At 35.8% G+C, this 14,995-nt stretch overlaps 1 protein-coding gene across 7 annotated transcripts in view; it reads right to left on the minus strand.

Moving 5' to 3' along the window:
- Positions 1–11,367: 11,367 nt before the first annotated feature.
- Positions 11,368–14,995, minus strand: part of LOC138704999 (inter-alpha-trypsin inhibitor heavy chain H4-like) — a 189,779-nt gene continuing 186,151 nt past the window's right edge. For all 7 annotated transcript variants that reach the window (XM_069833515.1, XM_069833519.1, XM_069833516.1 and 4 more), the window contains one exon: positions 11,368–12,652. In XM_069833515.1, coding sequence (XP_069689616.1) covers positions 12,604–12,652 — 49 coding nt within the window. In that variant the 3' untranslated portion in view covers positions 11,368–12,603. The remainder of the gene's footprint in view (positions 12,653–14,995) is intronic.

Here is a 14,995-nt window from a genome sequence, read left to right on the forward strand (position 1 = left end):
TCCTTGCCAACCTTAGAGACGGCATTTCGAAATTCATCCTGACTTCACAAATGAAACTACAGACTAGGTACTTTAAAAGAAAAACTGACGAACTCCATGCAGTTCAGACAATATTTTTATCTCGTGTAAAAGACAAATAACGAGAAAGCACTGGAAGCGTCGTACTTGATTAGTCATGACCTGGCTCTTGCTGGTAAACCTCACTCTTGCTGAAACTCTTATGAAACCACTATTAGTGACGGTAGTGAAGTGCATGGTGGACGATAAAACTGCAAACTTGATCTTCATTATGTCTTTATCAAATAACATTGTGCGTAATCGAATACAGAATCTATCAAACGATGTTAAAAATATCATAATTTCCCGTATCAGTCAAATGCAATTTTTGCAACAACTTGACGAATGTACGGACGTTGCCGGATTAGCTGTGTTAATGACGTTTGTGAGGTACGAATTATCAGGTCCTTTCATGAAGATATTTTGTTCTGCAAGCCATTGCCATCCTCTACAAGCGGTACTGAAATTTCATTAAAGACTCGATACCTTGGGACAATTGCATTGACGTGTGCACAGATGGCGCAAAGGCCATGGTAAGTCCTGTTTCTGGCGCTGTTACAAGGATCAAGAAAGTTTAAAAAAACTGCACAAGTAGTCATTGTGTACTACACCAACATGCTCTCGCAACGAAAAAAAATGCCAGCGTTATTAAAGCAAGTACTACACAACGTCGTCAAAATTATCAACTTTGTTAAGGCACGATCTTTCCAGTGTAGGCTACTCAGTATTCTGTACAAAGTTATGGGAAGTATAGGCCTACACTAGTTATTGTTATTACACATAGAAGTGCGATGTTTGTCGCGTGATAAAGCATTATCCCGTTTTCTTGAACTTTGAACGGAAGTTTCTTTACTTTCGAATGACCAAAATAATTTGCTACCAGATTATTTGAATGATCAGGAATGGTTGTGCAAATTATGTTACTTGGCAGACATTTTTTTTTAAATTAACTAATTCAACACATCCATGCAAGGTAAACGGAAGACTATATTCGATGCTAATGACAAAATTACCGCGCTGAAGAAAAAGATAGCGTTCTACATAGAAAGCGTCGAGAATAATTGATTTCAAACTTAGAATTAAATAACACAACAATGAATGACTCATTCATAGCAATAATAAAATAACACCTTGACAATTTGCTTCAAAATATAAATTCATACTTGCCAAGGGACACTCAAGAATCGATTCCAAAGAAATATGATTGGTTTGTAGATCCATTTCCAGTGAAGTCAAAACAAGCAGCCCTCACCGCGGCAGAATACGAGGTACTTATAAACATGGTGTCAGGCATCATTTAAAAGCAAACCACTTGTGGAATTTTGGGCTCAGTTAGGGGAGGATCTTTTGATATTAAGTTCAAAAGTTAAATTCATGTTACTGCTTTTTGGTACTACGTATCTCTATGAATCGGCCTTGTTGAGGTACACGGCTACAAAAAAAATCGAGCTTGTTTGGACACAGAAGACGATATACATCTTCAAACACACTGCTGTGACAACGGACAGTGACAAATAATTTCAAGGAAAAAATTGTTCCGGGGCCGGGTATCGATCCCGGGACCTCTGGTTGAACGTACCAGCGCTCTGCCAACTGAGCTACCCGGGAACTCCACCCGACACCGTCTCAACTTTTCCCTTTATATCCACACAACTCGCGTGGGCTGACGAAACGCCAGAGACCCACATCGAGTGCACACAAACTCTGTGTGACTTGGAATTGTGGTTTTCTATTAACGTACACAGTGACGTATATATTATGCAAATCTAGTCTTTCAGATAAAGCTTCCTGTAAAGCAGATTTGAATAATTTCAAGGGAAAAATTGTTCCGGGGCCGGGTATCTGTGTACGTTAACAGAAAACCACAATTCCAAGTCACACAGAGTTTGTGTGCACTCGATGTGGATCTCTGGCGTTTCGTCAGCCCACACGAGTTGTGTGGATATAAAGGGAAAAGTTGAGACGGTGTCGGGTGGAGTTCCCGGGTAGCTCAGTTGGCAGAGCGCTGGTACGTTCAACCAGAGGTCCCGGGATCGATACCCGGCCCCGGAACAATTTTTCCCTTGAAATTATTCAAATCTGCTTTACAGGAAGCTTTACCTGAAAGACTAGATTTGGACAGTGACAAACTCTGCCGCAAGAAACACGCACATTCTTCTCATTAACTTCGAGTGTACATGCAACATTGTAACATTTTTTAAATATCTTAACTAGTTGTTATATCATTTTGTAGATTTAAATAACATTATCTCCAGTACTCTTTCACATTATTATTAATATATCTTATTATTCATACTTTCATATACGTATCATGTGTAATATGCTTCATAGAACATAGACGGATATAACTAAAAAACTAAAAATTTCTTGGGGCTCCACGAGAAACTTTTGCTTCAAAAAGGGCTCCGTGGCTGAAAAAGTTTGGGAACCGCTGGTATATGGGAAGGATTGTGTACTTAATGGAAGTTATAGTACTGCTTTTATTAGATGGTTAATAAATATTCATTTATCTTTCTATAAAGAGTAGCTATTTTATCCTGAAGGGAGCGGGCCAATCCTAGCGCTACATCCACCTGAGTGAACTAATACGCTGATCTCTCAACCAGGCGTAATTTCACACTCCAGCTGATTGTGTAAAATCTGCTGTGTACTAGGTTTCCAGCAGGCAATTTCACACGTCCCTAGATTAGTTGCATCCGCACTTCACCAACTGGTGTTCAAAGAAATGCAGTATAATGGAGATCGGTCGAAATGATGTAGATGGCTATCATGGTGAATCGGGAGAACCCCAGAATACTCCAAAATGTGGCCTTGTTTGCCATAAGTATCAATATGGATTTCTTAATCAAAACTTCCAGGCTCGATCTGACTGGAACCCTAACTGTCTGTTTCATACGCTGATGCTTTTTTATTTTATTGGGTTATTTTACGACGCTGTATCAACATCTAGGTTATTTAGCGTCTGAATGATATGAAGGTGATAATGCCGGTGAAATGAGTCCGGGGTCCAGCACCGAAAGTTACCCAGCATTTGCTCGTATTGGGTTGAGGAAAAACCCCGGAAAAAACCTCAACCATGTAACTTGCCCCGACCGGGATTCGAACCCGGGCCACCTGGTTTCGCAGCCAGACGCGCTGACCGTTACTCCACAGGTGTGGACACGCTGATGCTGATCGCGGATCCACCGCAGGGACAATGGTAGTTAAATGATATGGGCTCAATTTCAGCAGGAAGTTACTCTATTTATTCTGTTTATTTATTTATACACTTTTAAGAAGACACGAAAATCAACAACTTATCACATCATTCGGACGGAATAGGTCCGGTTCATGATTATACATAATCAGAAGTGCTATTTTATCACACATTTGCAATAGAAATACGGCAATCTCTTTATTTTCTCGCTATTAGTAGTCCTTGCAGCTCAACGCCCATGTGGACACAGTCATAAATTTATATTTAATGTTTCCTAATCTTCTCCCAACTTCTTATTTTAATATAGCAGCCTTAAACCAGTACTGCAATTTTACTTATCATGGCAGTCCAGTATTACTGAGTTTACTTCACCGAAAAAATAAATAATACCATGACTGAACAAATATAAAACAGTTATATTACCGGTTGTTCTTTATGGTTCTGAAACTTGGACTCTCACTTTGAGAGAAGAACAGAGATTAAAGGTGTTTGAGAATAAGGTGTTTAGGAAGATATTTGGGGCTAAAAGGGATGAAGTCACAGGAGAATGGAGAAAGGTACACAACACAGAACTGCATGCATTGTATTCTTCACGTGACATAATTAGGAACATTAAATCCAGATGTTTAAGATGGGCAGGGCATGTAGCACGTATGGGCGAATCCAGAAATGCATATACAGTGTTATGTGGGAGGCCGAGACGTAGATGGGAGGATAATATTAAAATGGATTTGAAGGAGGTGGGATATGATGATAGAGACTGGATTAATCTTGCACAGGATAGGGATCGATGGCGGGCTTATGCGAGGGCGGCAATGAGCCACCGGGTACCTTAAAAGCCATTTGTAGGTTGTATGAATGAACAAATTATTTACTCCACAGACAATTTCTATCCCATTGAAACGGAGAATAAAGTGGACACGGTATCATAATACCACAGTAAAACGTAATAATAATAATAATAATAATAATAATAATAATAATAATAATAATGGTTTTATTTAACCTGGCGAAAACGCTCAAAATTTCACTAAGGTTTAATAGTGACTAATCACGCAAAAACTACTCACTAAATTAAAAAACCATATTAAGTTTCGTAAGTTAACACAATAAAGTATAAAAGTTGTTAATTTAACAAGTTTTAATTTTCATTTGCAAAAATTTGTTCCTCCCATTTTTATCCACTACATGGAGTTGTAAATTAGTAGCAGAAACAACTTACATTTTATTTTAGTTAATGACCGAATTACCGGTACGTCACGAGATAGTGAGAAGAAAGTGCAGTGCAATAGTCACTAACAGTTAAATAACACTTTCCAAATTCAACAGGGAAAGTTCAAATTTTCGACATTACCGTATTGCTTTACAATTGCAGCAGGTTGACTTAGTATGTCTATGAAGTATTTACTATTACTAGATTTAGACTTCTGGATCGAAAGGTATTGCATAGCCACCGACATAGTATGTGTTCTACAAATCATTAAACAGGTATTTAGATACAAAAATATGGGACGGGCTCTAAAATCTGAAATAGAAAATTTAATGGATGTAAGGAACTTGAAATATTTATGTATTAAAATAGAACGTGAATATATTTCAAAATATTCAAGGCAAAATTGACTATTTTGAAATATATTCAAGTTCCACTTAAAAAATGAAATATTCCAAGTCATTTATATTCATTAAATTCTCTAGTTCAGATGTTAGAGCCCGTCTCATATTTTCGTTTCTAAATACCTATTTAATTATTTATAAAACACATGGATTTTTATTCAATTGATTTAGTTTAAAATTAACAAGACAGGAGTTCCGCTCGCCACATTGCACTGTTCCATATTATCATTCAGTAGAGCAAATGAACAGCTTCAAATACTTGGGATGTACTATAAGCAGTAACTTGAGCTGCAGCCAGGAAGTCAAAAGGAGGACAGGAATGGCAAAGGAAGCTTTGAATAGAGAAAGGAGCATCTTCTGCGGACCTCTGGAAAAAGAACTAAGGAAGAGACTAGTGTGTTGGGTGTGGCATTTTATGGGGCAGAAACATGGACATTACGACGAAGTGAAGGAAGCGACTAGAAGCATTTTAAATGTGGATATGGAGAAGAATGGAACGTGTGGAATGGACGGACAGAATAAGAAATGAAGCTATGTTGGAAAGAGTGGGTAAAGAAAGAATGATGCCGAAACTGATCAGAAAGAGAAAAGGGAATTGGTTGGGCCAATGGCTGAGAAGAAACTGCCCACTGAAGGATGCACTGGAAGGAATAGTGAACGGGAGAAGAATTTGGGACATAAGGAGAAATCAGATGATAGACGACATTAAGATATATGGATCATATGAGGAGACTAAGAGGAAGGCAGAAAATAGGAAAGATTTAGTTTAGTTTTGTAACTTCAATAAGGAGGAAGTTCCTGCCTTATTGTTGGAGAGCAGTTCTGTAACACAATCCTGATGAGCCTCCTTTGATAACCGAGTTAGCAGTTAGCTTACGACCGCGGACCCGAGTTCAAATCCCGGCGAGTGCAAATTTATATTTGTGGTGGATAAATGCAATATTGTGAGGGCTTTAGTCAGATTTTCCCGTCCTTTCCCCTTCATATCACCAATATTCTCCACAATTCCCTTTTTATTTTCATCTTTGTTTCGAAAAACTGGTCACCTCTTGAGTTTGGCCGTCCAGCGTGACAGGTATTTCTCGTGGTTTAGCCAAAATTTGATGAAAGTGATGGTGAATTCTAGACGTCTCTCAGATCTACAGAGGGGAACTGGAGCCTCCAGAATCTCACCTCTGACTGGTATATTATGATGACTCAGGTGGCTCTATAATTTACGGCAAAACCATCTGATTTAAATTATTCGAAATTTTTGGCTGCGCGCTCGATGATGGAGGATACTTGAGCTGAAATGTTTAGGAAACTCGTTGCCTCGCCCGATATTAGCAATACTAATTCCGACTTAGGCTACACACCACTTCGGGTAGGGAGGGACATTCATTTGATCGTACACAGATCTCGTATAAATGCGGTCCTCGCTGGTTATTGGACCAGAATGACGTAGAGTTACCGCTGAGACATCACAGGACAATCAAACGACAACGTACAAACAGTGCCGCAGACGGAAAATAAATCTATTGTACTCCCAAGGGACGATACATATCGGAACCAGGTCATTGTTGTATATTTGTTGTTAAATCACAGGCCTGAAAATTTTCATGCATAATGCGCGAGTCACCCGCAATTAGCTCACGACTTCTACTCTCCCGCATCGACACGACAATCCCTATGATTTACAGTTGACAGCATAACTTTCGTGCTTAATGTTATGTTTTAGCTTCATTGCTATTATTATTATTATTATTATTATTATTATTATTATTATTATTATTATTATTATTATTACTATTAAAAGTACATCCCTACTAATTCCCAACATTCAAATTTCATCTCTCGTAGGTTGGCAGTTCTGATGTTACACGCGCTCTGCGATTGTCAAGAATGACTTAAAACTAGTGCTGTTTATCGATCAAAATATTTAATCGATTAACTATTTGAATATAATCGAGTTTTGATTGATTTAAAAATGTTTCAATATACTGTAATACACAGTTATTGTTAAATTTAACTTGTGTTCGGTGATAAACGTAAGTATTAAATGTTGTCTATCTGTATATATTGTATGGTTATATTACAAACAACTATTTTAATTGTTTACCAACATATTTATTATGAGGCTTATAATTTATTGTATCAATTTCTCCGGGAATTTTTTAGACAAATATAAATAACAAAAATTATGAAGACTCACCTAGTTAATACTGCTTTATCCATGATTTTAAACATGTGAGTCCATTCACATGTTCCGAATTAAGTGCCGCTCTACGTTTAGTCACAATGTTTCCTGCATCACTAAACACAAAATCATTTTTTTTTCTGTCAAGCACTTCTCCACGATCATTCAATTTAAATCCAAACTTTTCACTGAGTTTACCTCTCAAATTCTCATATGACATAATGGGGTTTACATTTTTACAGATCACAGAAAACTTATTTTTTTATCAAACTAAACACACAACCTTCATATACAAACTCAGTACAGAAACTGCAACTGCAAAACTACAGCGGTCGAAACAGAAGACTGGCCCCTATTTCAATCGAATTACCAGATTTTAGAAAGAGAAAAATATAGTTACGCTCTCACTCCCACATAGTTAGATATAGCTATTTTATAAAGGATAAGGGAGGTGAATCCCAGAAAAGTATGTATTTAATAGGCTATGCTAGGATCTGACAACAAGGTGGAAGTTTTCCTGGAAAACCATAAAACTGAATAAGGGTTTCGCATTGTGTTTCAACTGTCAATAGAGATAGACTAGGTCACTGTCTAAGGTCATATCTCCATCTCTTTCTGAAGTGTTTGTGCAAAGATTTTCCCTACGCACCTGCTTTGCAGTTAGAAAATAACAGTACTATTGTGCTTTTAAGTAAGCAATTTCCGAGGAGGGAATATTGTCGGAATTTTTAGTATGAGTTTGTATTAACAAAATAATAATTAATATCAACTACTCAATTATTCGATTAAATATTGTGATCGATTAACCTTACAACAGAAATTGATCGATTAATCGACTGGATTAATCGTTTAAGTTCCACAGCAGTACTTAAAAAGTGTAGTTATTCAGTATTTCTCCTATTCCGTTGAACGCTTTGTCTCATATGGCTTACACTCTGTATAAAATAATGGAAACAAGGGAATTCATTCATTAATTAATTCATTCATTCATACATTCATTTATTCATTCTTTCATTCATTCAGACTAAATAAAGCTTTTCCAGTCTGTGAAATACATGTCACACACACACACACACACACACATATATATATATATTTATTTATATATTTATATTTCATGCGGTTGTTCCATCTTACACTTCAATTTGTCCGTTCTTTGGGTTAGTATCCACTCATTTCGAGTAAAATTATTTATCGTTATTTTATAAGGATTTACATTTTTTGAACGGAATTTATTACCGGTACGGCAGTGAAAGGAAGGGTCTCAAAAGAAAGTCTCCCCAAAAGTTGGTCGCACCTTCAAAAAGTTTGGGGACCATGCTCTAGAGATTGCCTTAATAAGAAATGGGTCGGCATTTCCTGCATCTGATTGTTGAAGTCATGGACAAAAGGAGCAGGTATATAGGTGAGAGGGAGGCAGGTTGGCTCAAATTTTGTTTCATTTTTTTTCTGTAATTTGCATAGCATTTTATGAAAACCTCAAAGACGGTTGTTCTACTTGCTTCTTTGGCTATGTAAAGAGATATTTGAATTTAGATTTCACCAAGATTTAAATTTGAATTTTTTTATTCTTTAAACGTGCAGATTAAGTCAACTTACCGCGCCCTGGAGGCTGATTGACAATTGGTATGGGGTAAATTGGCTACATATTAAATAAGAGCAAACTGCACATAAAATTTGATTTTTTTAAATTTGAAATTTATTTCTTTACACAGGCAAACGATTCAATATGATGAACATGCAAAATATATAATCATGGAGTTAAACACTAAGATAAAAGAAGAACTGAATCCTAGAAAAACAAGTTAGAAAAATTAATTTTGAACTTGTAAATGAATATATATCATATTGTCTTACTAAATAATATTTGAGAAGGAGTTTATGCAAACAAACTTCCTGTTTCCATCTGTAAAAGTTTTACGTGCCATAATTTATACTCCAGGAATTGAATCTGTCCTTCAGTTGCTGCACATTCTGAGCAAGATTTAACACAATACAGCCTTCTCTTGTATTTTCGTTAAACAAATTCGTTATTCTTTTTCGATTTTCTCTCCTCTAATGCTTTCTTAACTGAAGAGTCAGTGCGTATCACAATAGATCATTTTCCCCTTATGTCCTCATCCGTAGCTTACCTACAATACCGTCTACACCTGTGGACTAAGGGTCAGCGCGTCTGGCCGCGAAACCAGGTGACCCGGATTCGATTCCCGGTCGAGGCAAGTTACCTAGTTAAGGTTTTTCCGGGGTTTCCTTCAACCTAATATGAGCAAATGCTGGGTAACTTTCAGTGCTGGACCCCGGACTCATTTCACCGGCATTATCACCTTCATCTCATTCAGACGCTAAATAACCAAAGATGTTCATAAAGCGTCGTACAATAAATAACCTACTAAAAAAAACCTGCAATACCGAGCGAGATTCTGGAATGTATGGGATATTAAAATCCTTGGCCGCACTTCTGTTTTCGAACTTTACAGCACTGACAGCTCGTATCATCATATCAATAGAAGTAGTTGCTCTGTCAGTTTTTTCATAAGTCCTCATTTTCTCATTCACTGCAATGAACATATATTTTTAATATTTACAATCAATTAAATTGAACTTATATAATAGCAAATTGTATGATTAAGTAAAATATTATGTATTGCATAATTCGTGTAATCATTTAAAGTAATACAGCGGGGTAGATTACATAGATTACACACCGTGCCAATCTGCCCCCTAACAATTGTGCCAACTTGCCTCTGATCTGGATATTTAATTTGGGTTAAAAATTATGAATTAGAAGAATGAATGATCGAAATGAAATTAACACGAAACACAGCCAATTAAATGTATTTTCCAACGATATAGTTAAAGTTCATCTAATATTACATATATACCCTGCAAAAAAATAATCACGAGATGGTGAAAATTTACTTATCTTGCTGCAAAAGCAACTTTATGGCTTCCTTCTTCTACCGCTTGCCTCAATGGTCTGACGCTTCCGTGGAGCATGCTTTATAAAGCAGGGATCATATTGTCTGCGTGGTGCTGCAATCCATCGCTTAACTACCGAAATAAAGTTGGTGTGCCAACGTGCCTCTGTAGCCAACCTGCCTCCATCTCCCCTACTACCGCAAATTTGTTGTGTATCCTTGCGGAAGTGCTTCAATTGTCGTTGTTCCTCCGGTTTCAATTTCCAACGAACTCCATCCAAGCAGTCTACTTTCTTATGTCCCTTTGCTTCAATGCTTCCTTAATGTCATCCTTCTAACTATATCTTGGTCGTCCCCATTTCTGTCTCTCTGGATGTACACATTCTATATTCCTCTAGTCATCTTGATTCGTTCTTCCAAGCTATGCTCATTTTACATTATTGTATACCTAATACTGTCTTCTAATGTCAAAATTCTCTCAACTCTAAATATGGTTACTTCCACAATTCTTATTTCATGATTTTTAAATAGCGTCTGTAGTTTCTAAGGAACATTGAATAAATATTACGGCATTCGATAAGTATGGCAACAATGAATGCTCCTAGCGGTGACCATTGCAATCTTGTTTTTCGTAATAGAGCAGTGATTATTTCATAATTTGCAATATTGGAAGTCTCGAAGTAGCCATATTTTGTAAATGCAGTGGTTGTTTCTGATTTGTCGCAAACAGTACAGTCCTAAAGGTAAAAACAAAAGTGCTTGATAAAAATCCAAGTTGCAAGAGAAAAACTTGCAACTCAGTGCTTTAGGGCATTACAAAAAGGCTGTGGGAGAGAAGTCCCACCATACTGAACTCTTGCAATTTGGGTGGAAGCGAAGTATTCGTTATCATTGAAGAGTTGATATGCGAAGAGCTTTAGATTGATCAATGATAGAGATATCCAGGAATGCTGCTGCAGATGGAGTCCGCCTTCCAAGAACTTGGCAACGTATTGTTGACATGTCCGGAGACTATATTTGTAGCATGTAAGGTCAAAAGTAACTAAATAAATTTAGTATGTTGCCATTACCTTTGGAATACCCTGGTAATATTTTCTACTGACTGATTTGTTTCGAATTTTTACAATAAAATATAGGGTGGAAGACAACCTTTACAATCCTTCACACACGTAACAGATCATGTAATTTGGGAACGTTTTGTCAAATAATATTTTTTCATACGGCCAATAGTTTTTGTAATATTTCGAGAAAACGAATGTTGCAATGTTGCAACATTGTACACAGTAGCAGTGTTTACTTCGCGAGATCATTGCATCCCAGCATACTGAATGCCTCTCCAATCATCTACTTGGTTTTGAGAAGGTGTACACACATACCGTTTTGTAAACAAAAACAACAGTTGAAAATGCAGTTAAATAAAAATTTATGTAATCTTAACATGTTAATTACATGAACTATGTTATTCCTTATCTATGATGAAACGTTTGTTATTGTATCGTTTCTGCACTAAATTTAGTACGAACAAACACGTGATTTCCTTTACATTTTAAGGCAATTCATCAATAATATAGTGGAACGAAAAATTATGCATAAACTAAAATTAATCCGTTAAATACAGTATTATTTTACATTGAGGATCACACAGTTGATGTCACTCCAACTCAATTGCAATACAATGTTTGGAAGAAATAAACAACTTTGAAACTAAATGAAAATGATACACATTAATTGAGGTACACTGTTAAATTTTGTATACCATTCTCTACAGTGTCTTTTAAAGTTATTGTTCAAAGTGTCCACCAGTTGCTTGTCTACAACTTTCACACTCCTGATCCAGCTATCTTTCACGGTATAAGCGAGCAGCTGCAGCGGCATTGAGGCCAGTTTCGCCATAAATTAATAACAAGTCCAGATACTCACGATTAGAAAACTGTGGTATCTCGTTGTGTTTCAACTACTTCGAACTGCACGTAGCCTGCAATTAATGACGAAGTGAATGTAAGCGTATCGTCCGCTTCGTACACCTAGCTCGGTCACAAGGTTTGCGTACGTAAGAAAGAATGTTACCTGCGTGTCACAGCCCTGTTTCCATGCAATGTGTACACGACTATTAACGAGATATTTTTTTCGAAATCTGTATTATTTTCCATGCAAATACTACTGTAACGTGGCCATACATAGCTTACTCTATCATCCTATAAGAGATAAAAATCCGATTTTGAGCAGTTTCATGAAAAACTTAATCATAATTTCAAGTTACAAAATATCATTTTTTTTTCGAAAACCACCCTTCTGGAAACAAGATATTATTAGACTTTCTTGTTTGTCATAATTCGAGATATTATATCGCAGAAGGATTGTAAAAGGTTATCTTCCAACCTGTATAGGCCTAATATTTGTTATAATTAAACGATTATGTATCAATTTATCCTATTTTATTAAATAATTTTATCTGGATACAAAACAGGATGTAGAAAAGCATGTTTTACATAACTTTACGCTTAACGGAAGTAGATTCATTATTTTCTTTTAACATTTGCAGGAAGATTTATTCATTATCCTTAAAATGTTACCTATCCGAAATGAAGTGTGATTTTATTAACTCAACAGTGCAAAATGTAGATAATCTTCTATTGTCCTGGCTAAGTAGTAGATGTCGTTACAAAATCCGGACAGCAGACCCCAGCGTATCTGGAACATAAACGTAAGCAGATTTGATATATAAATACTGCACTTACATAATCAATGGCGACAGAATGTAGTTTATTACTTTGGCTTGGATAAAAGAATACAATTTTTTTAAATCAACTCTAGTGGTTTTATTTACTTTTTCTTATAGACTCATCCATAAGTTACTCAGACGTCGCAGGAATTCTGTGGTTGCTTGCTCCGTTTATGGATGTCATGGAGTATATTTCCTGAGAATGATAATACAGGCAGTAGTTTTTCCCCTTACTATTTCACTGGTGGTAAGGATGATTATGAGTTTTGCGGAAATAGAGAAACGTAGTCCGCTGTTTTGTTATCCAATAATGTCGCTGGTTGGAGGTTAAAATGTCTATTTCAATAAGTCCGCAAACAGGAATGTCCACTAGAAAAATGTCCACTTACATAAATGTCCATAAAAATTAAATGTCCACAAATATAATGTCCACTTATATAAATGTCCATAAAAATTAAATGTCCACAAATATAATGTCCACTTACATAAATGTCCACAAATATAATGTCCACTTATATGAATGTCCATAGAATAAAATGTCCATAAAATAAAATGTCCACTTTATTTATCTACACGTAAGTTATCCAGATCAGCATTGGTCACACACCTCGCATTAGAGGTGTTTCTTTCCACATATCTCCAATATAATTTATTACAATTTTTGTTCCTTGAATGAAAGTAATACGAAAAGCCATTGTGTACCAGATTTTTTTTTCCTTTTTTGTGAACTTATAGTTTGAGCCATTGTCACTCTTGATTTAAAACGTGGTACGTCGCTTAGCAATCTCAATAAAACATTTTACATTGTAGTCTTTCTCCTGGTTCCTGATTCTGTAACAATATTCCTATTGTGGATTTTTTCCAAATATGGTCTTTTTATAGGCATTTTTTGAATGCGGACTTTTTTATACTGTACATTTTTATATGTGGACATTTTTTACTGCACTTTTTCTTTTGGACATTTTGCTCTGAACATTTGTGTTTGTGGTCATTTTTCCTCTGGTCATTTTGAAGTGGACAATTTAACCTGGAGAGCATCTCGATGATTTTAATTCTGTCATGGAATGTGACAAACCTACCCTCTCCTCCATTCCTTCGTTTAACATACGGCCACTTATTATGAATGAAATGGCAATATAATTTAAATTGTCTGTAGGCTGTAACGGAATAGGGTCTACTGGTTTGATGCTTTGGCCTGAAGATAATATGACGACACTATTAGTCTGCCTAATAGGCAGATACATGTGTAATATTAATTCAGAATTCATCTGCCTAACCCTGCGATTAGGCTGAATATCAGTTGAAGTCTAGATACCCTGACAGGTAATTGCCCTCCTCTGGGCCAGGGACACTCCGCGGACGCCAGCCAAGGTAAAATCTCGATTTGAATATGATGGAGTGACTTTTCGTATTTGAACTTAAATAGGAGAATTTTAGACTCCATTTAGTTTCGATTTATTATCAGTTCCAAATCGAATGTTTGTTTTCTCATTTTCACCTTTGTCCTAATGATTAAGTTTTCGGTGCATTACACTGGGCCGACTGAACAGTTTCAGCTAAATTAGAGTTGTGCGAATTTTGTTGAACATCATTGTGAGTAACCGGAAGTTGTGATTCTGACATCATTATTAATTGGTTTTATATTAGTTTCGGCTTGGTAGGCCAATACATTCAGAGATTTGATGTCCGAGAGTTATGATTATTATGCAATGTTCGATCATAATTTTTATATATTCTGTAGAACTAAAAAATAATAATCTTTACTAAATTTAAAAATGTTGTTTTCAATTGAAATACTTAAACCCTACATACTTTACAAATTTGAAATTGAAGTTTGGTAATTCCATGCAAAACAGTGTGACGAAAAACATTCATATCTCCAAATTTGTTAAAAATTGTACATTCAACTCTTTATGTCGTATATATTAATAATGTACAAAATTATGTTTGCGACAGCTACCGTTTAAATGTAATGGGCAGTTAAAATATTTTTATTTGAGCGGACAGCTCTATTTTAAATTTATTTTCTGACCATAAGAATAATTACAAATTTTTTTTTTTAAATATCGTTAGATAGCTTACAAAATAGGTTATTAAGATACTATAAGTCAGTACAGCTGTGAAAATTGTGTTTAAAGAAATTAAAAAATATATTTAAAAAAACGCCATTACTTAAAATCGAATATTTCAATTCACATAAAAAAATAAATGACAATTTACTGAGCATTTTCATTAGGCTGTCAAATTTTCATAATGGCATCTTAAAAAATAAGGAAGTTATAAATTAAAACAATTCGCCGTGTAAAGGGTGA

Source organism: Periplaneta americana, chromosome 8 (genome assembly GCF_040183065.1).
Source record: "Periplaneta americana isolate PAMFEO1 chromosome 8, P.americana_PAMFEO1_priV1, whole genome shotgun sequence".
NCBI classification, from domain to species: domain Eukaryota; kingdom Metazoa; phylum Arthropoda; class Insecta; order Blattodea; family Blattidae; genus Periplaneta; species Periplaneta americana.